The sequence below is a fragment of the Leptosomus discolor genome, chromosome 19 (genome assembly GCF_034619465.1).
Source record: "Leptosomus discolor isolate bLepDis1 chromosome 19, bLepDis1.hap2, whole genome shotgun sequence".
NCBI lineage: Eukaryota > Metazoa > Chordata > Aves > Leptosomiformes > Leptosomidae > Leptosomus > Leptosomus discolor.
The window spans coordinates 4,820,001-4,840,673 of NC_141409.1; the positions used below are offsets into that span (position 1 = coordinate 4,820,001).

General features: G+C 42.4%; 1 protein-coding gene across 4 annotated transcripts in view; it reads right to left on the reverse strand.

Annotated features, from left to right (window-relative positions):
• Window positions 1-20,673, reverse strand: part of TNC (tenascin C) — a 47,044-nt gene that overhangs the window by 17,574 nt on the left and 8,797 nt on the right. For 3 of the 4 annotated variants that reach the window (XM_086475861.1, XM_086475862.1, XM_009956449.2), the window contains 4 exons: window positions 20,412-20,501; window positions 19,431-19,694; window positions 9,405-9,677; window positions 7,086-7,358 (listed from right to left, as the gene is read on the reverse strand). In XM_086475861.1, coding sequence (XP_086331987.1) covers window positions 7,086-7,358; window positions 9,405-9,677; window positions 19,431-19,694; window positions 20,412-20,501 — 900 coding nt within the window. The remainder of the gene's footprint in view (window positions 1-7,085; window positions 7,359-9,404; window positions 9,678-19,430; window positions 19,695-20,411; window positions 20,502-20,673) is intronic. The other variant, XM_086475863.1, reaches the window with a different exon arrangement.

Sequence of the window (20,673 nt, forward strand, 5' to 3'; positions counted from 1 at the left end):
GATTTTTCAAGAAAGCTCAAATGCTGCTGGGAAATGGCAGCAATGATGAGGTTGAAAATATGAGCTAAGGCTTTCTGGAGAGAGATGCCAACTTTATGGGTGGCAATGATAGCACTCAATGGTCTGTAGGTGGAACCCACACACAGAGTAAGAGAAAGGAGGCCATGGGCAAGAAATCCATGACTCTTTCTGAAGGTCCTGACAGTTGGCAAGTCGGAGAATGGTGATGTGCCCAGCAGCTGTTAACAAGATGAGTTCCTGCATGCAGCCATTTTTCTTTAAAGACTTCAGTTAGAAGTACCTGCATGACCATGTCAGAAACTTTCAGCCCTCAACCCACGTCATGCACCTCTACACGCTCCCTTGTAAAGACAAAAGGGAAACATCAAGTTAAAAGGAACAGAGTTTCATTGGTGAATCTATCAGTCATGAGGAGTTATGTGTAGCCACGATGCAGAAAAGGATGCAAAAGTCAAGGTTTGCTTTGCAAATGGATTGCATAAAACATCTTCCATGTGAGAAGAAAAGCAAGAAAGAAAAGGTGGAAGGGAAAAATTTGTTCACATTAAAATACCTGTAACAGCCACAGTGCTTAGGGGCTTTGTTTGGTGCCCCTTGGCAAAACCATAAAGCATAACCTCATAGCCAATGCCAGTAATAAGGCCTTTAAGCTTCAGTTGCCGCTGGGCTCCTGTAAGGAGGAACTCCTGTGGGTCCAGCAGCTTGCCAGAATCCACCACGACTACTAGAAAGCTGTCAAAGGCATTCTCCGATGCCATCCACGACACTGTGAACCCATAAGGGTTAATATCAGAGACAGTTAGGTTTTCCAGTGGGGGCATGGCCTCTAAAAGAAGGGAAGGTGCAAAAACACACAAAAAAAGAAGCGAAAAACATTGCAAATTAGAACGTGTCACAGATTCCACCAAATATAAATCACATTTTTCCCCAAAGAATGGATTTAACAGAAGTGCATAGCCAGGACCACAAGGCTAGGATTTTCAATGAAGCCTTCAGAAGTTAGATGCTCAAGCCTTAATTTTTATCAAGGGTGTCTCAGCACCTCATCTCACAAGCTCCACTGAAATTCCTTCCAAGCTCACTGTGTAAGCACATTTCTTCTGTTACACGTGCACTGTAAAACACTTATAACCAAAACTGTTTTAGAAATACTATGCATAAAGCTTTCATTTCCTTCCATTTCTATCCACCACCTGTGCTTTAGGGACAAGCCTCAACTTTGGCCTTCACAATTCCTGTACTTTGCATCTTTACCTCTCTACTTCACATGAGTATCTCCAGCTTTTCTTTTCAGTGGTGGAGGGGTCAGAAATGCCAGAAGGACTGCCAGAAGCAGGACACTGATCAATCAGGGTCATAGCCAGTGCAAGTACTAAATACTTGCAAGATTGTTTTTTTGTGGGGGATAGGGGAGAAGCCAGAGTTTGCACTGGCAAAGGGCAGGGGCCGATGACTGCAGAACAGAGCAGTAATCTGTCCAAAGAGTTTCACAGGCAGCTGCTAGTGCGGTATGTTGACAACTTAAAGAAATTCCAGTGAGGAGTCTCTTTTTTTTTCGCATCAGCACGACATTTGCCAAAGTTCAAGTCCTCAAAACTTTCCCACCAAGTCTCTGAAAAAAAAGGCGAATTTTTCACAAGATTGTTTCTCAGTGTATTTCACTCACTCAAAATCTGACAAGTCAAATCGGAAGATCAACTGGCTCAGCTAATCCCTGGCCTTGATCCTGGATCCTAGGCATCGCTAGTATTTCTCTAAATTATTTGACAAACCTTGCTTTGTTGGCTCAGGACCTAACTCATCTGATCTTCCAATCACTAAAATTCCACTCATTTAAGAAAATACCAGTTAGTTAAACACAGAACTTTCTCTGGGAAAGGGTTTTGGGTTTGGCTTTGACATTTTGCAACTGTGAAACCGATGTTCTGTTAAAATTTGGCATAAAAACTCCCTCCTGAAGTTTTATAAATTGGAAGTCCTTATGTTTTGATGTTTACACATTTGGGTGCCAGAGATTCAGCTCGAGTTTACTCAATTTGGAGACATTTTTGCAGCTTGCTTGCTTCTAATCAAAGATTCAGATTTTGGTTTGGTCTCTGGGAGGGTAGGTAAACAAATTAAGAGCCCAAAATGTTGAAATTATTTTCCTGGGATAAGTGTTGAGTGACATCAACACTCCAAACCCAGCAGGTTTATGTGAACTGCTGGCACATCCTCGTGTAGAGAGTGCCACACGTTTACCTAGCTGTGGGAAGCTTCCTCTCGAAAAACCAATGTCCATAGTTTATTTTCAGAAAGGAAGCATTTGTGCTGTGGTGAAGCAAAAGAGCAGGGGTTTTGAAAGCAGAGTGGCTCACTTCTGACTATCACAGACTGAATGCCATCAGGGGGCAGATCAGAGCTGGTGCAAAATGCAACCATTTGCTTTAAGGAAAATTATCATGGACATTGACTTTCACAGTAGCAGCCCAGATGCTGTGAGGGATGCTGCTACTGCAACTAGTGATTCCACTGCATGTACATGAAGAGAGGAGAAAAAGAAAAGGGCCACCGTTTCTCCATTAATCCTATTTAAGGCATCCAGATGTCTATGTGACATAACCCTAGTAGCACATATCGGCCACATAACACACAGGAGGTGAAGTCTGTGGCATTTATTTGATCACCTAGGACGTACGTGTTGTACAATAGATCCCAGTCAAAATCTGACCAAAATATTCAGACATAAGGGATTTGTTGAGGCGACATCACAGGACAGGAGGTGTTCTAAAATCCAGTCCCTGCTGGATCCTTCAGATGCAACTACTGAGTACTAGGCAAATTTCCCCCTCAAATTTCAGGAGTTAAAAAAGTTTATAGACATGGGAGAAAGACTCCAGAGGGCTCTCAACTCACTTTAAACTAGTACTCCTCCTAGAAATTGTTTTGAAGATCAACATGACTGGTCTGACCCATCCTTGCACCAAGTTTGCAAACAAACCCACTGTTGCTGGACAAGATATTCAGTGCTGTAGAGAGTCTGGTTTTTTAATCCATGACGGAATACATATTTTTATAAGCCAATAAATACACTCCAAACCTTTAAGCAGGTACCTGTCATGACAAAAGCAGTGAGGGGCTCTGTGTGAACACCTGCATTGGTGGTCCCCTTAATGTTAATGTCATAGCCAGTGTAATCTAGCAGGCCTGAGATGTGAGCGCTGCGAGCACCTCCCGACACCGTAAGCTCCTGGGGTTCATGTGCTGCATAGGAATCTCTAATGTGTATAACAAACTTGGCAAAAGGCCCATCTCTTGTGGTCCACGAGAGGTTGAAGCTGTCGGGGGTAACATTTGTGAGTGTGAGCGTGCCCAGCTGTGGCTCAGCCTCTGAAGGAGAAAGGAACACAGGTGAAGAGACAGCATTACTCTGGGGGCTGGGGGAATTAGCAGCGGAGGTTTATAGACGCTTAAAGATAAGGCTGGGCATTTTAGCCTTCTTTTGCAGTCATTGAAAGAAAAAAAAAAAGGAGCATTGCAAGAGCAATTTTGTAAGGTTTTGGAAAGAAGCCATTGAAATTAGTGCTGACTTTTAATTTAGTTTTTAGTTCAATTTTTTAAAATAAATTAAATTTTCCTAATGAAATGTGGGCCTGATTTACAGAACCAATAACAGCATACAGTCCTGTGGTGAAACCGCAGAAATTGCAGGAACTCTGCATTGGGAATTTGATGGGAATACCAACCCACAGCAACTCCAAAGTAGATAAAATAGGATCCAGGCAGGAATTAGCTGAGTCCAAAACAGACATCCCTGAAATTCCGGTTCAGCTTCTGTTTAGTGTTTCTGTTGCCTGGACTTGGTAGATACTTTTAATTTTTGGACCCTGAAGTTTACGAGGGGTTTCAATCCTAACGATGACTATCTCAGCACTAATCTCAGGCAAAACCTCCCTGGACTCCACAGGTAAGGTGTTCTTCATCCTCTGATTAGGCACAATCAGAGAATATCTAATAGACTGAACAAAAAAACCCCACAATACTGCTGTTGCTCTCCTTTCTGACTGTTCAGTTGTCAGGGCACTTCCTTAAGAAGCAAAGGCTTTCCTTTTCCGCTAGAGGAAATTCAAAATGACATCTCTCCCCTACCAGGGGAGAAACTTGGCCTTCAGGCTATGGGAGGGGGAGAGCTCCTTACCCATCCTGTTTTAAAGCTATTCCATTTTGCATAAAACCATTAAAAGATTCATTAGAGCACAGAGAAAGCACAAACATGACCCAGTAATCAGGTGGTCAGACAATCTTGTGTTTGCTTTCAGGGCTGATTTTCAATTTTTTTCTCTTGCCAATTGAGTATAAACCAAGAACACCTTGGGAAATGCAGCCAGTGAGATACAGGAAAATAACTATGTAAGTGATTCATGCTGGGAGAAAAGTAAGACAGATGTATCCCACTGACAAAGAAAACAGTGAAAGGATGAAATCCTTTTCTTAACTAAAACAAGAACTGCTGCAAGATGTTCCAACTTTTACTCCCGTCCCTCATTGCAAGACTTTTAGATAATAGCCCACCACCTTCTCTGGAATTGTGTAGGAACAGGTGAATCCAAGTGGCCCCAATTAAGGACACATGCTGTTGTCATGCTGTCAACCAGTGAACGTCAATGCCTTCACGGCTGACAGTGAAGATGTCACCATGTAAGCATGGTACTTCCAAAGACAGGGGAGGAGATGAGAAAATATCCACAAAGCAAACAGGCTTGGGTGGAGAACCCAGTGAAACCAAGCATGGAGCCATCAGCCCCACATGCAGGTCAGAGAGGGCAAACTGATCCTTTCCAATCTCATCCTGAAATGGCCACATTCCTTCACATGCCACTTGCATCCCGTCAGGCACATTCACGTCATGACACTCAGACGCTGAAGAACACTACATGCAGAATAAGTTGAAAGTCTTAGTGATCTCCTGCCATCCTGGAATCACCATCACCATAGGAAAAGCTCTGACATCCAGTGAAACAAGACAGGTCTTAGAGCCTCAAAGGTAGCAATGCAAGTGATAGAGTAGTGGGCTGACCATCAAGAAAGGGCAAACTTGCTTTTTGAGCCCTGCTTTCTGCTGGGAACACATAAAAATACTAGGCAGAGAAGAACAGACCACTCCATGCAGTTTTGGTTGGTCATCTAGCATGCTGCATGAAACTCCCACAAGAGGTGCAAATGCCTTGGAAGATGTTTGGTTTTAAGAATAAAGAACAAAAATGGCATGCAGGTGCCTCTGCAGGCTGATAGACATAAAGGCCTCCCACCCACAACAAAGCAAGTGAGGATGGGATGAATAAGAACTTCATTCTAGATCAAGTGCAAAGATATTCTGTGAAAAATATTAACCATCTGGAGCAAGTCAATAATATATACACAGAACTTGCAGATAAGTGTATATATAAGGAAACCAATCATGGTTTACTACTGGCTCCATTAATGCTGGGGGCACTTTTTCAGCCTTTTCCATTGTCTCAGACCTCTCTTTTCCCAAGCACTCTCAAGCCCAGTGTATTTCAGCCTCCCCTCCTAGTGATTTCCCTACAATTTTCAAAAGGAACGATGAGTTGGAGCCACGTTTTAGAGCAGTTCGGTCGACAGCAAAAGAAAGAAGAGAAAAAAGCAAACCTGGAAGGTGAAACCGTGAAATACCTGTGGTTGCCAGTGCTGTCAAGGTCTGACCACCTTGCCCATCAATTACACCATGGAGTTGGACAGTGTAATTAGTGGCAGCTTTGAGGTTGGTGACTACATAGCGCCGAGAGGCCCCTGGCACTGTGTGCACGAGGGAGTCCAAAGGGAAGTCAGAGTTTCTGACTTCTAGAATAAAATGGTCAAAGGCATTGTCCTGCGCTTCCCACACGAGTGACATGCTGTCTGAGGTAGCATTTGATACAGTGAGTTTGCTAAGGAGAGGTTCCTCTACTACAGGAAGAAAAACAAATGGAAATGTATTGCAATTATTAAAACCCAAAGCAACAAAATAAAATAGTACAGAAGTTCGAATTCACACAAACCCCAGGTCACAAAGATCATCTAGCTTTGTGTTTCTCAATGTTTTTCATACCGCCGCCCCTGCAGTCGCCCTGCCTGTGTTACCCATGATTCAGTGAGGATATTCACAATCTGCTGATGCTAGAAACTGCAACTCTGTATTATCTGATCACTGAAATCTAATATTTTGCTGACCGTCATTGACCACGTTAATCTATTGCTATGACAATTTTTCCTAAGATCATGTCAGCAGGCAAAATTTAGTAGAGATATTAAATGTTCACAATGTGAGCTATTATCTGCATACTATGAGAATGCGTCTTCTGCATCCATAGTCTAGTCCTCCCTTCCACTTTCATACTGTAATTGGCTAGAGCACATCAAACATACGACTTCTCTGTCTTTTCTGGAAAGACTGTCAACTCTAAAACCTCGAGATGTGCAATGTGCCAACAACTAAATGCCTACCTATTTCATTCACCAGCATCAAGTCAAATGAACTCCTTCAATCTCTCATCCAATGTAAACTGAATTCTGAAGTTGAATTCATGCAATGCATCTTCATTGTAGGAGTCTGCTGTCACAGACTGAAATGTGCCTGAAATCTATTTAGAGAATCATGATAAAAACGGTATCTAGAAATCAGCTTGTCTGAGAGAAATAGTGTCTCCTCTGTGCTGTGTGACAAACACATGTTGCAAGGCTAACATAATAAATCTTCTCCCCCTTGGTTCTTGGGTAATTCGTTTTGCTTCTCATCTGTGTCAGAGGTTGCCCCAACCTTAGTGTTTAAACAAGAGCAAACTTATTGTGTGAATGAAATCACATCACAGTGTGACTGACTGACTGACTTTGCTGGATGGGATGGTGGATTAACGTTCACAGTTCAAAATGTCTCCGGCAGGTCTTCCTTAGAAGATGTCAAACAATGAGGTAGAGAATTTGGTAATGGGTAGACTGATGGGGTAGCGGAGGGCAGGGAAAGGGGCACAACCTGTAAGGAAGAGTTAGAAGAAAGGAGAGTTAGCATTGAGGTAGGTTTTATATACCTGTTGTAGCTGCAGCACTTATTGCCTGTGTGCGGAAACCATGAGAGATCCCATAGAGGTAGACAATAAAATCAGTGCTGGGGGAAAGCCCTGAGATATGCGCAGTTCTTGAATTGCCTGAGATGTTGAACTCCATGGGCTCCAGCAACCTGTTAGAATCAATAATTTCAATAGTAAAGATGTCAAAGTCCCCGTTGGCGGTTGTCCAAGAAAGGTTGAAGCTTTCAGGAGCAATGTCGGAAACGGTTAGCTCACCAACTTCAGGATGCACTCCTGAGGAGGGAAACAACATTGGTCAGAAGGGGACAGCCCTGTACCTCCTCCTGCTCAGAAATGCCGTGCTTCTCTCTGCTCATGCTGGCAGCACTCCAAGCTGCCATTGGAGAAGAGGGTTTGAGTAAAAGCTTGCTACAAGCAGACAGGTGCTAAAGGGAAGAAATCAAATGAAAGCATCTCAAAATGTTAAATAAGAAAGAAAAAAAGAAAAATAAGCTTTAAAGCTACGGCTATTTCCCTTTACCTCCAGGAGCAGCCATGGGTCTTTGAGGTCTGAGCATGAAGGCAGATGCAAAAGAACTTTTCTGAATGCCCCCCAGGCATTTGGAAAAGTCAGCTTCCAGTTTTAGAAGCTAAAACTAGAGGTATTTCTTTATCCAAAGGAAAAGGTTGTGTTTTGTTTGCTCTTCTACTTTCCTTTTCAGCTTAAGCCTATGAAAACTGGCATGTAATTTTGGAGCTGGAGCCAAAATGCAAAACAGTGATAGCTGCCTTGGGGTTTCTTCCTCTCTGTAGACATCCCTGATGCGTTACAGGAAGGCTCAGAAAATTCTGACAGTTGGAAGTCCCCATAAGGGAAAAATTTGAAAAGCCGGGTGCTGAGCATGACCCAGAAAGGGAAGGGAAAACCTCAGCAGGGCATCTTCTGTTGTTTTCATTAAGTTAATAAAAAGAGAGCACATTGCATATTTAGGCAGGACACCCATGATGTCTGTTTTCTTGTTTGTCCCTGAACAGCCTCCTTTGTCTAGCCACATTTGTCTGTTTTCAATGGGCAATCTGCTACCAGCTCACACTCAGGACTCTCAAAGCACAGGACTTCTAGCCTGCAGCGGGATACAGCCCAAGGCAAGTGCCTTGTGCCAGACACATGGCTACCTAAGCCAGGCTGCTTAAAGCGTTATTGTAACAAGCAAGCTCTACTGCGTTTCATGCTTTAATTTTGTTTAGTTCTTATGTGTACTTTTATCCCCTTCTGTGCCGGGTAATATGTACGTGGGGAAATCAAATATGAGCAAGCTCTGGCTATCTCAACACTCACAGGAGGCTGAAAAGGTCTGTGAGCAAGCCCAGAGGCAATAGATATTGTCTACAAGAAATTATCTGAAGGAAGAGCCACTGATGCCCCTTTATTGCCAATTAATTCATACCCTGTTTACTACCAATGATCATAACACCTGGAAGAATCAGTGGGCTATACAGGATAGACATAAGTATATATTATTTACCTCTCACAGCCAAAGCTCGTTATAACCTGCCATTTAAAATTGCCATCTTTCACAAGATGAGCCAGAAAATTATTTTTGTGGCGATTCATTAATTTCATGCCACCTTCTGATAATGCAGGGCTTACCTTCCTTCCTTCAAGTCAGTTTTATGCCAGGGCAGTTCTGCTGAATTTGGTCTTCTTGCATTATATCTTTTTCAGACCAATCAGACTGTTTAACAACCTTATGTGGCTTAATATACGATACTACTCTGGGTAGGAATACATTAGTGTTCTTTTCCATATGAGAACATACAGAAGGTGTCTGTCCTTGCCCTTGAGTCAGATGAACGTACTATACCCCCAAGTTTGTATTTACACAGAACCTAGTGCATAATTTCAGGGGTAGCTTCTGAAGCATAAAAACTAAACATACTCTCGAGCTTTGATTTTCTGGACTATAAAGAATTTTAGAATTTTACAAGGCAACCTGAGCTTTCCCAAGCATGTAGAACAGCCAGCTGGGTTTTGCTGTTAGTGTCAACCAGCAGAGGAGCAAGTAAAGGGAACAAAACAAGCCATTCTGAGGTGGGGGGAAAAAAAGCATTCCTAAAAGTGAAGGGCTCCATGGGGGCACTGAGACTCTTACTGGAAAGTCTGATCACGAGGCATTTCCATGCCAGAGATGTTCAGCCAAGCTTTAACGAGTTCAGTGCACCCTATGCAAAGCCAACTAAGTGAGCAAGCTTTGCCGAGCAGTTGCAATAGCTCTGGCTCACTTCCTTGTCTGCAAAGAAAGGGAGCCTTGAGGCTGGATGAGTGACTTGAAAAGATACCTGTCATGGTTTCAACAGAAAGGGGTTTGGTCCTGTAGCCTTGAATCACACCATGAAGTGTGACGCTATAAGGTGTGTTGGCCTTGAGGCCTGTAACATTCATAAAGCGCAGTCCGCCTGGGACTGTGATATTCCAGGTTTCTTCAGGATTGTCAGACTCCTGCACCTGAATGATAAAGTTCTCATAGGCCCCGTCGGCTGCTGTCCAGGTGAGCTGGAAACCATCCCAGCCAGTCTCTGATACCGATAATTTTCCAAGCTCAGGTTCCTCCTCTGAATAAGGACAGAGAATCAATCAGTTACTCAGATTACAGACTAGTGGTGATGATGTATTATTTAACGATGTTCCGTATTAATGAATTTCAGTTGTAATCAGTGACACAGAGATGCACCCCCCGGCACACAGTTACACTCCCAGCTGCCCCAGAAAACTTGTAAGATCTCTTCAGAGACATGGCAAAACAGAACAGTAAGAAAAGAACTGTAATAATAAATAATAACCGCAGTAATGCTAAAAGACAGCTTACAGAAAGCAGCTTATAGACCATCTTATACCTGCAAGTGTTTTGCCAACATTAATTACGGCTCCCTGTGAGACAAATAAGTATTACTATAACCACTTTACTGCACTATTAACAACTCTGTGTTTGCTATTATGAAGTGACTGTGAATACTGAAATGATGCCTGTTGTAAGGGTAGGAAGACATTGAGTTTAGAGCAGTTTGGATTCAGATGTTTATGCTTTTAATCCACATGAAGGATGCTATTTATTCTTCCAAACTATTTCTAATCCAAAACAACAAAGAAGGGGAAAATTCCTCCATGTCTGCATGTCTTTAGTTTAATGGGTTTTCTTCCTTATATTACGTTATTCTCTCCACAAAACCTTCCTGGTGGCAGACAAGCTTGGATTTTCACAGCTACTGATATTGATTTAAAATTGAAATCCGCATTCATAGAAATTAATGTTCTCATAAGCCATCACAGGGGTGGCCAAGGAAGCTAGGAACCATCAGAATTAACTCTCTGATGCTATTAAATCTGAAAGTTTAGGTCATTTTTGCAGCAAGAATAAAAAGTCCTCTCTTACAGAGGAAATACCACTGATTCCTTGAAATTAGCAGTCATATGAGACAATGACAGAGTAATACCTGTTTTTTTCTACATGGAAAGTCTTGCTATATGATCTGTCATTGGCCTGTGGATTCTGATGACTTTCTAGCACTTTTCTTATTTATTTGCATTGTCGATACATAAGCATTATAAGAACAGAGTCTATTTGGATAATCCCAATCCGTGTGGCTAAAAATTTATAAGAGAGAATGCATGAAGGGAAATGGATCTCATTTGTAAGTTGTAAACTTCATCTTTAAGCTTTATGCATATTTTAAGGCAGAAGATAAAGAGGCCCTGGAATAAATGAAAATTAGGCTCAGCAACATTACTCATATAAATTTTCCCCCTGTAAAAACACAGTGCTTGTTGTATGACTGCTGCAGAGCCTTATAGAGGTAGCTGGGGTTATATTTTCAGAGGTTGAACACTCATAGATCACAGTCAATTATCTTCAGCGAGATTCACTAATGTGTAGTAAATTGCTACTAGTCAGGAACACAAAAGTTTTGACGAGCTTTTCCCATCCTGTTTGAAAGGAAGAGATTGTTTATGAAACAACACAATGATGTTCAACAAAAAAAGAAAATGCATGAATCCCAGGCTGTTTTGCTTTATGAGGAAGAGAAATGAGACTCATTAAGGCAAAATATGAATCCTGTTAAAATCACACTGTTTAGCTGAAAAAGAGAAAGCAGGAAAGAAAAGGAACTGGTTGTATCAGAAATAACAATCTCTTGGTGACAACAGAAACAAATAAAACAAATACATATCCTTAAAATGGAAATGAAACTAAACCAAAAGTTATAGCAAGGTAGAATCTTTCAAATAAAAGCTTGATTATAATAGGTAATGCAGTAATCATCACAACTTAAAAGCAATTCAGGTTTCTCTGAAGAGTGCTCAGTTTCATTCACCTCCAAGATGCAGAGTCCCTTTTCCTCCCGTTTGTTTCTCATGCATGTCTGAAACAGAAGCGCACACAACCCCATCATGCTCTCTAGGGACCAAGAGAGTCTCATACAAAATCATGCACCAACTTGGACAGCTGGAGACCTCCAAAAGCCTCACCCATAAAGCATCCAGCACATATGACAAAACAATGACAAAGTCATGACAAATGATATCAAGGGATGATGTTTCTTACTTTAAAAAAAAAAAAAGACAGAACAAACCATTGAGAGATGAGACGGCTCAAGCCTTGTGATAGGTGTGAAATAATCTGTGTGTTTCTATGTAGATGTTTTATCTCATGTGAATTTGGTTTTGGATGATGGACAGGCACAGTCATTAGTCTCCAGCTAGGTTCTCACAGATATGAACTTACACTGTTACTTTGGTCATTATTGAACTGAGCTCTGTGGCTATAGACCTGTTTCCTCATGAAATTCATGTAATAGGGATAAGGGGTGGAAATTTTCAGAAGGGTGTACTCCCAATGTGTTACAATCTTTTTTTTCTCTGACATCACCACTTCCATGCCAATGCTGCCAACTGCAACCTCTTTGCAATCTTTCTTGTGTTTGAACCACAATCCAGATAAATACCTGTAGCATCTTGCTATTTTCACATGCCTTGTAAATAGCAGATACATCAATGTCTCTCTCTGCATGCAATTTGAAAAGAGAGAATTGATGCTGCATCACCTAGAAAGTTGCATGGGGCATTGTCCATGCTGCAGTGCTCAAGGCTCTCATTCCATAGCACTAAGTTTTATTCCATGCAAAAGGAAGAAAGAAAGAAAAAAAAACAACTAGGAAGAAATGCATCACTCACAAAGCCTAGCATTTCTGTAGTATGAAAATGAAGTTCTGTATTCCAAAGCAGAAAAGGAACATATGGCTAAAGAATCCATAGAAAATACCTGTAGTAGCTAGGGCTTCCAGGGACCAAGAAAGCTGACCTTGAGTGCTTCCATGGAGGTTAATCTGGTATTGTGTGCCAGCTGTGAGATTGGTAATTTCTGTTTCTCGATGGTTTCCCGGCAAAAAGATTTCCTGTGTTCTCCTTAAACTGGACAGGTCTTTCAGAGTGATAAAGAACTGATCAAATACCTCATCCTGTGCTGCCCAAGACAGGGTAAAACTACGGAAAGTCCTGTGTGTTATATTAAGGTCATGAAGAGCACCAGTGGCTTCCAAGATGGGAAGGTCAGTGGGCACCGAAAGCAGAGCATAGGAATCAGTGCTTGGGTTTGTTAAATAACTCAGCTCTGTAGGTGCAGGACTGGTAGGATTAAATGACGTTTCATTAATTGATTCTCCAGGTGTTGTGACTAGATGTGCTAAACAGAGGTAAATTACAAGTTAAAATTTCCTGATAATAAACCTCCAAATATACCAAAAGACAACTAGCATCTGCTAGAAAACAGTTTTGTGTGCTTTGCATGAAAGAGCTCCAAGAACAGAGAAAACAGATGAGTACTTTTTTTTGGAGACTGAATCCAAGCCACAAGCAAAGGTAGCATCACCAGCACAACATGGTTCCCATAAAACCACACTAACTATCAGATCCAGGGCAACAACCAAGACAGATGAGCTGAAATGCTCCCAGCAGAGAAATGGGCACATCCTCAGTTGATGTAAATCAGTACACTTTGATTACCTCCAAAGAACTTTGCTGATGTACATCGGTGAGGATTTGAACCCCAAGTCTCTCAAACATGCCTTTTGTCTTTACTACAGCACACTAGTTATTGTTTCTGATGCAAACCGTAAGTGGAATGCATGCCAGATATTGCAAACACATCCAAATCCAGACTGAGAAATAAGCCACAGCAGAAGCATGCTAAATCTCATCCTATCCAATCAAAAACAGGCTTGGAGGAGTTATCCACCTGGATACATGCAGAATTTTCAGAAAAGGCTGGGGGGGGACACACACATCCTTACCTAGAATCTAGGACAGAAAGATCTTGAGCAATCTTTCTTTAAAGAGATCCAAAGGAACAGAAGGGAAAAGGACTTGGCCTTCAACATGCTGAATGATCCGCAAATATATCCTGTAGCACAGTCAGATTCTGAAAATCTGAGAACTGTGGAGATCACAGAGAATGCATTTCTGATCACAGCTGCAAGGCAACAGGCAGGTGATTTTTCTGACATGCAGAATTATCTCCTCATTAGTGGAAAACCACTTCATTTCACACCTCAACGACTTCCTTGCTTTCATGCTCCAGTTGCATTCAATTAAGAGAGAGCAAGTCATCTACCACCATCAATCAGATCAGCACAAATACGTACTCAGGATTCAATATCTGTCTCCAAATTCACACATGTATCAGAAAAAAGAACTTTTCAGAGGCAATAGAGCAATTAAAAATGTTTTCAAATAAATGCAGAAATGTTATCTTGAAAATATACTCTTGAGGACAAATACAGATGTAAAAACATTGTTTTCTGCTCACGTCCAGGAAGGAGAGCAGCCTGTGAGGCAAACAGTGATTTATATTTACATATATCATTGATATTCTTGACTTAGGTAACGGCCCTTCTTAAATTCCTGCAGCACGTGATCTCAACCAGGCCCTACGTGCGCTGCAACCTGAAGACAGCCATGTTGTCATCACACCAGCAAACCTGCAATGGTAACGGCTACTGTAATTCCCTCTTTCAAAGTAAACCGACTGTCAGAACTGTTATCTGACTCCACCATTAGCCTTCTGTGACTCTCAGCTGCTTGTGCACAATTAGATGCCAACCAGCTCTTTCCTATTCTGGGAACAGACAAAAAACTTTGGCATCAAGCGAGTGCACTGATACTTGTTCAGCCTTGAGGTTGTCTACCTAACATGCAGAGTGGTAGCTGGGCTTTACTGCGGAGTATTTCTGCAGAAGACATGCACAGATAGAGTGAGCAGACCAGTGGGGAGGAAAGGGCAGCAGTACATTACACAGGTACAGCTCCATGCTGTGAATGGTTCCACTGGGAAACTGCCATGCACCCTGAATTGGAAACTGAGGACAAAACATCCAAAAATACAAGGGAAAAAGAAAAAAAAACAAGGCTCCTGATATACTGAGGATCTGTGAGAAAACCCTGTGTAACACTAGTCAAAACTGGCTTCTCGTTTTACTTGACCACCCCTACTGACATGTCTCCTAGAGTCCTGCCAGTTATAGTATAACCACACTAGGAGTTGGTTACTCTAATCTGAATGGGAAACACGGCAGCAGTTCAACTGTATTACACAAACACTGAGGGACCAACCACCTAAGTGACATTCTAATTCAGAATTTTGCTGTCATGATTGCATTAATATTGTTGTGCCAGCTTTGACAACTACATGGGAGGTTGCCATGCACAGATTGTCTCATGGAGCTTATGTAATTATATGTGGTTACTACACTAATGATGACTCCACAAATGAATATGTGGATGAGAAAGGGTGGTCTACCCTCTACACACACATATAAATGCACACATAGCCCACGTTAAGTTCATGTGTAATAGAGGAATATGTGGCTTTGTGTACAAATGAACAACAGGTATAAAAATGAAAATTATATGAATACATGGAAAACACTCTGATACCACAGACAGTATTCACTGTTTAGCAAACAGAATACTGTAACAGAAAATTTGGAAAACAATCAATCTGTAGCATAACAAGACCAATAGGATTCAAACACTTGACTTGGCAACTAAGGGGATAGGTGGGACGAAGAGAAAGAGAGCTCTAGGAGCCCAAGCTCGGGGGGTGGCAGCCAGACAGAATGATTCATGGTGCAAAGATGAATAAACAGTAGATGTCAAAGAGCTGAAAGCTACGTAGAAGGAAAACTGGATGGACAACAAACATACGCTCTTTCTCAGACTTCAATACTTCTCAATATCATTCTCTTAGTAAAATCTTCAGACTGAATATGGCCTAAATATGTCTATCTGCTTTTGCTAGCCTTTTGAGGAATTCCATTGTAATGCTTCATTGGCGATTTTACTAAAAAGAATGTTAATGTCCTGCCAGGACATTTCCCCAGTTCCTTGGGATGGAGCAAACAATATTCTGTATTATTTCTTGCTTCTGTCTCTTGGAATTTATATTACTTGCCAAGAGGGGCTATCAGCCAGTTTCACTGCGGAGTCTCTCATGAGCTCAAGCACACTGTAAGACATGATGGTCTAGCAAGGTATTTGCTTCTTTTCAGACCCCTTTGGCTACATGTCTTCCCTTTCTCAACCGGCTGATTAAACTGGGCTTACAGTGCCTGTGCACCTCTGAATTTCATAAAGAAAGCATTGCAGCATGTCACAAGCCAGAAATACTACAGTAGCTGCCACTAAAAATCCTCGTATTTAAGTCAGGTTCCAGGTACTCTCAGCGGAGGAATCAGCCGGAGAAATGGACAATCTTCACTGGCAAATTTAGTTTCCCAGTGGTCAGCGCTAAAGTTTCCCATTCAATTGGCTCACCTAATCATTCTTCCTAATGTTTCTTTGAGTTTGTATAAAAAATGGTGGTGCAATCTAAGACTAGTAGAAGCCAGGAGAGGAAGAGGGACTGACACACAACACAGACATGGGTCTTTGGTAAACAGCATAAATCTTCTTAAAAACATCCAACAGAATGGAAAAGTTACTTCTCCAAGCCATGCTCCTATTGCAACTCACTTCCAGAGGCAAGACAGTACAACATCCGTGATTCATCAACAGTTGCTGCACAATGTGGGTCCTTCAGCAGAGGAATTTGAGGTTGGCTCTTGGTTCTCTAATATCCACTCATTTATCTCCACAGGCCTCTCGTGCCTGATATATTGCTGTCTGTCCTCCTCCAGCACCCACATTGTGCTATGCAGGCAGGGTTCCAGAACCAGAGCAAAAAAGCACAAAGCTGCAGCCTGACTGCTCAGATTCCTCAGAGATGGGTTATGCACTCACCCTACAGGTTAGTTGTTAATCTGATGTAACATTCTCAAAACATGCTGCCAGAAAGGTGCCTCCACCTAGTAAAATGGCTCATTTTCTTTGATTTCTGAAGTGATTCTAAACTAAAGTCTTAGTCCAATGCTGGATGGGACCTCTAACAAATAAGTAGCACCCCGGTTTGTGATACCTTCGTTAATAACAGAAAGTAGGTACCTGTTGTAGCCACAGCTTCCAGAGGAGAAGAGCGCTGTTCTCCAGCCAATCCATACACCTTGATTTTATAAGTAGTGTTAGCTTGGAGGCCGTCAATCACAGCACCTAGGGATTCTCTGGGCAGGAAGGTTTCTGCAGGGGGCCCACCTGCCAATGACACTTCCTCGTACTCCACCACAAAACCACTGTAGACTCCTCCATTTGCATACCATGAGACACTAAAGCTGCGGTCTGTTACCCTTGAGACCACAAGGTCCCTCAGTGCATCTTCCTGCATCCCTGAGGCCTCTGGAGCAAGAAAGCTCCCATAGCCAGAAAGCTCCTCTGGGTCAGGAGTCATTGCCTGCGTTAGGGTTAGACTATATAGAGCTACAAAGAAACAAGCAAATGGCAGTGTGAAATAGTTGGCCTTTCCTTTTCAGCAAAACAAAGTAACATTTAGCAAAACTCTTCATAATCTTTACCATCCCTTGAATGCAGCATCATAGACATCAATTAAAAATACCTTTGTCACTAGTGCTGCATTTTCATCCATATGAAGAGACAGAAGCAACAGAAGGCTGCCATCCTATACTACTGAAGATTTTGTGGTGTGTCTTTTGCTAGAGGTTCATGAGCTCTGAATGTTTCAGCTGCCTGTGTCTGGAGAGTTGATATACATAAAAAGGTAACAGGAAGAATGGGAGAGGGGAGAGAAGGCACCAACAGAAGACCTTCAGCTCTGGGGCTGAAAGAAGCTTTACCCTCAGTCACAGAAAATTCACTATGTAAACAAATAAAATAACATGTGGGAAACTCCTGAATACCTGCTGGCAGAGAAGCCTGACTGAACAATCAAGAGGCTAGGAAGATTATAAGATGGAAAACTGTCAATCTGGAGAAGCAAAGGAAACTCTGAAAAGAAAACCTCTCAGCCCTTCTGCAGTCCTTGGCTCCCTTCCTCAGTGGGGATAGCACATGTCCTTCTAAACAGCAGGACCGTCTTCTCCACCCACCAAGCAGAGCTAGTCCAGTCCTAGCTGTGCTACTGGCATTCTCCCTTCAATCGTTCCTCTCTCTCCCTGGGTGCTCCAAGTGCTCTTCCCAGCAGTGCAATGGACCTGAGGTGCCCCATAGCTCTGCAAGAGAGGGTAAAACAACAAGTTTGTTTGCCTTAGCCTGAGGACTTCAGGACCTCCCAAGTACTGGGAACACGGATAAAGAGGACTGACTTGAGGGTGGACGAAAAAGTAAACTGAAGAAGAGACCTCCTGTCTTATACCCCACAGGCTGACAGAGCATTTCTGCTTCCCCACGCTCCTGGGTTTGGATTTGTCCATTCCTACGCGGGAGGCAGGTCACAGAGACAGGTTATGTCAACTACTGCCGTTGCTTCTAAGGAGCCCATGCAGAGAACTCTTTGTTTACTTGCTGCTCTGAGTAAAGGCTTAAAACAAATACACTGGCCAGACTAATGTATTTATGAAAAAAGCCAAAAAACAAACCAGGAAAAAGAATCCACCTTGTGAGACTTTGGAAGCTGGTGCTGGAAAGACCAGACTGAAATTCCACAGCATGTTGTTTCCACCTTTTCACTGTCTATGCATACTTCTTTTGAGACCACTCAGGCTTCAGATAGATGGGAAAACACATAACTTTGGAAAAATTGAAGCCTGCTCACTCCTGCCACATAAACCTTCAGCTTTCCTTTATATGTGCATGCCTCAAGGCTTCCTAATTTTTCCCTACATTGGACACAGGCCTGACTTATGCATCAGACAAGTAATTCAGTACTGACAATTTTCTGTAGTTTACATGATACTGTAAAACTTTCTGCTGTACTGGATTGCTTGACCCTATGAAGCATTCAGAGGGTCTGCTGGCATGGACACTACCAGGGAAAATAAAAACAGTTTTGATCGGTGAAGCTGTATAGCTATTAATTTGTAAAATCACAGCTTCTGGCATGTGTTTACCTCACAGGTGGTCTTTGGGGAGAAAAGGATAAATACCTCGATATCTGCTAGGGACAATAATTGTAGCTCAGCTGATTCTGATTTCGCTGTCTCTGATTACTTATAGGAGTCAAGGTTTTGCCTCACAGGATGTAGCCTGAAGGCACATAAAGATTCAGGACTTATTTGTGTTCTATACTGAGATACAATTCTGTATGCAACAAGCTTTGGGTCAGAATGTTTCACAAAGAATAAAACCTTGTTCAATAAGTAGTCCACTGACACTGGTTAATTGGAGTGGTTGGTACAAATGCAGATGGCAAGAACAGACCCCTTCTTTGTAGACAAATGTAGCAGTCATGGTATCCAATGGAAACAGTGACTGTGACCAGATTTGTGGAGGTAGCCTTTCTTGCTTTTGGATGAGAAAACTGAAAAAGGCAACATCAGAGCCCTGTTGACCCTGCAGAAGCATGATGGGTGGAGGCATGCTGTGAAGAGAATTCATTAGGCAGAAACAAGCAATGTTAAATACATTCCAATTGCTCTTCCTCTTAGTTTTTGGCTGTAGAAAACAAAACAAATTATAAAACATAATGCACAAAAATGCAGCCTCATTTAAAACAAAGGACGAGGTCTGCATTTCCTGCAGGACAAATAGCTGCGTTCTTTGTGAGTCTTCTCAAAGGATAAGCAAGAAATCATTGAGATTTCTTTGAGATTTCATTGAGAAACCCCACGGTTAAGTCTCACGGTAGACACAGCTAAGTCTGCTCTGCAGGCAGTTGATGTTTTTAAGCAGTTTCCCAGACATGGCTTACGAAACCAGGTGAAGTTGTACTTGGGCTAGTCATTGCCCAGCGGCCTGGTGCACTGCACGCATCAAAAGCTGTTACTCACCAGTCGAACCCTTGACAGTTGTGGGTTTGCTTTTGTGTCTGCCTTTCTCCGCCACCAGACTAATGGTGTATTCTGTCCCTGCATCCAGTCCTCGCAGGATAAAAGAGGTGCTGTCCACAGGGATCTCCACTTCGTTCTTCCTTCCAGAGGGGCTAACATAAATCAGGCGATAACGATCAAACTTGGCCACTGGTCTTCTCCAGCGAAGGGATAAGGTGGTTTCAGTAGGGTCACTGACTTCCAAGTCCTTGGGGTTATCAAGATCTACAGGTTAAAAAAAGCAAAGTTGAGGTGTCTCTGAACTGCCCTGGGACTGTTTTTCAGGCATCTGCAGACGGAGTAACATCTGTACTAGGTGCCTAGCAACAGCTCAGAGTCTTATCCACCTTTTGGAGCTTTTGAAGCTCTGTTGCTTGATATAGCTAGAGGATGATGAAGTTCTCTTTTACAGACAAACCACACTGGAACAGATTTCCCCCACTTACACTCACTTAAGCAGGCACTACACGGAGGAAAGGCAGAATTTAAGCCTTCAGCAAATTTACCTGGGAAAAGGGGGACATTGTGAGAAAAATCTTGGATTTGAAGGGCAGTCAGGACTATTGCAACCACTGAGGCTGCACTCTTTTAGTCAGATCAACCTTTTGGTCATAACTACCATTCCTGCCAGAAACCCTCACAATTAGAGGATGGCCAAAGTAATCAGTGTAAGCATAATTACCGTTAAGGAGCTCACCTACAGATTAAATTCCCAGAACATTAAGAGATCCTTATACAGGAAAAGGAAGGCAGATTCAGAGGTCGAGATCTTTGGGGAAATGTTTTTTCTTTCCCTTGAGGGAAAATGTCCCATTGGTACCAAAATGAAATCAAGAAGTTTCTGAAGTATTTCTTAGAGCATTACTTGGAAATGCAGCATCAGTGTGGCTCTGCCTGATTCTCTGCTTCCTCCAGAGCACAAAGGGGGTTTAAGATACTCACCAGTGCCAGCATTAATGGTAGCAGGAGCACTTTCCCTGTCCTGTCTCACTGCTGTCACTCCAATGCCATATTCAGTTCCAGGCCTCAAACCTAAGAGATGAGGAATAGAAGTAAGAGTTCCTGTCCATGGAATATGCCTACAGGCATTTGTTTAGATAAGGAAGCCTGAATGTATGCAAGGCAAGATATACGTTTTCCTGTGTATGCAGAGAATCGAGGTTTTAGTTGACCCTCCAGCTGACCTGATGTTAATAAATCTTTT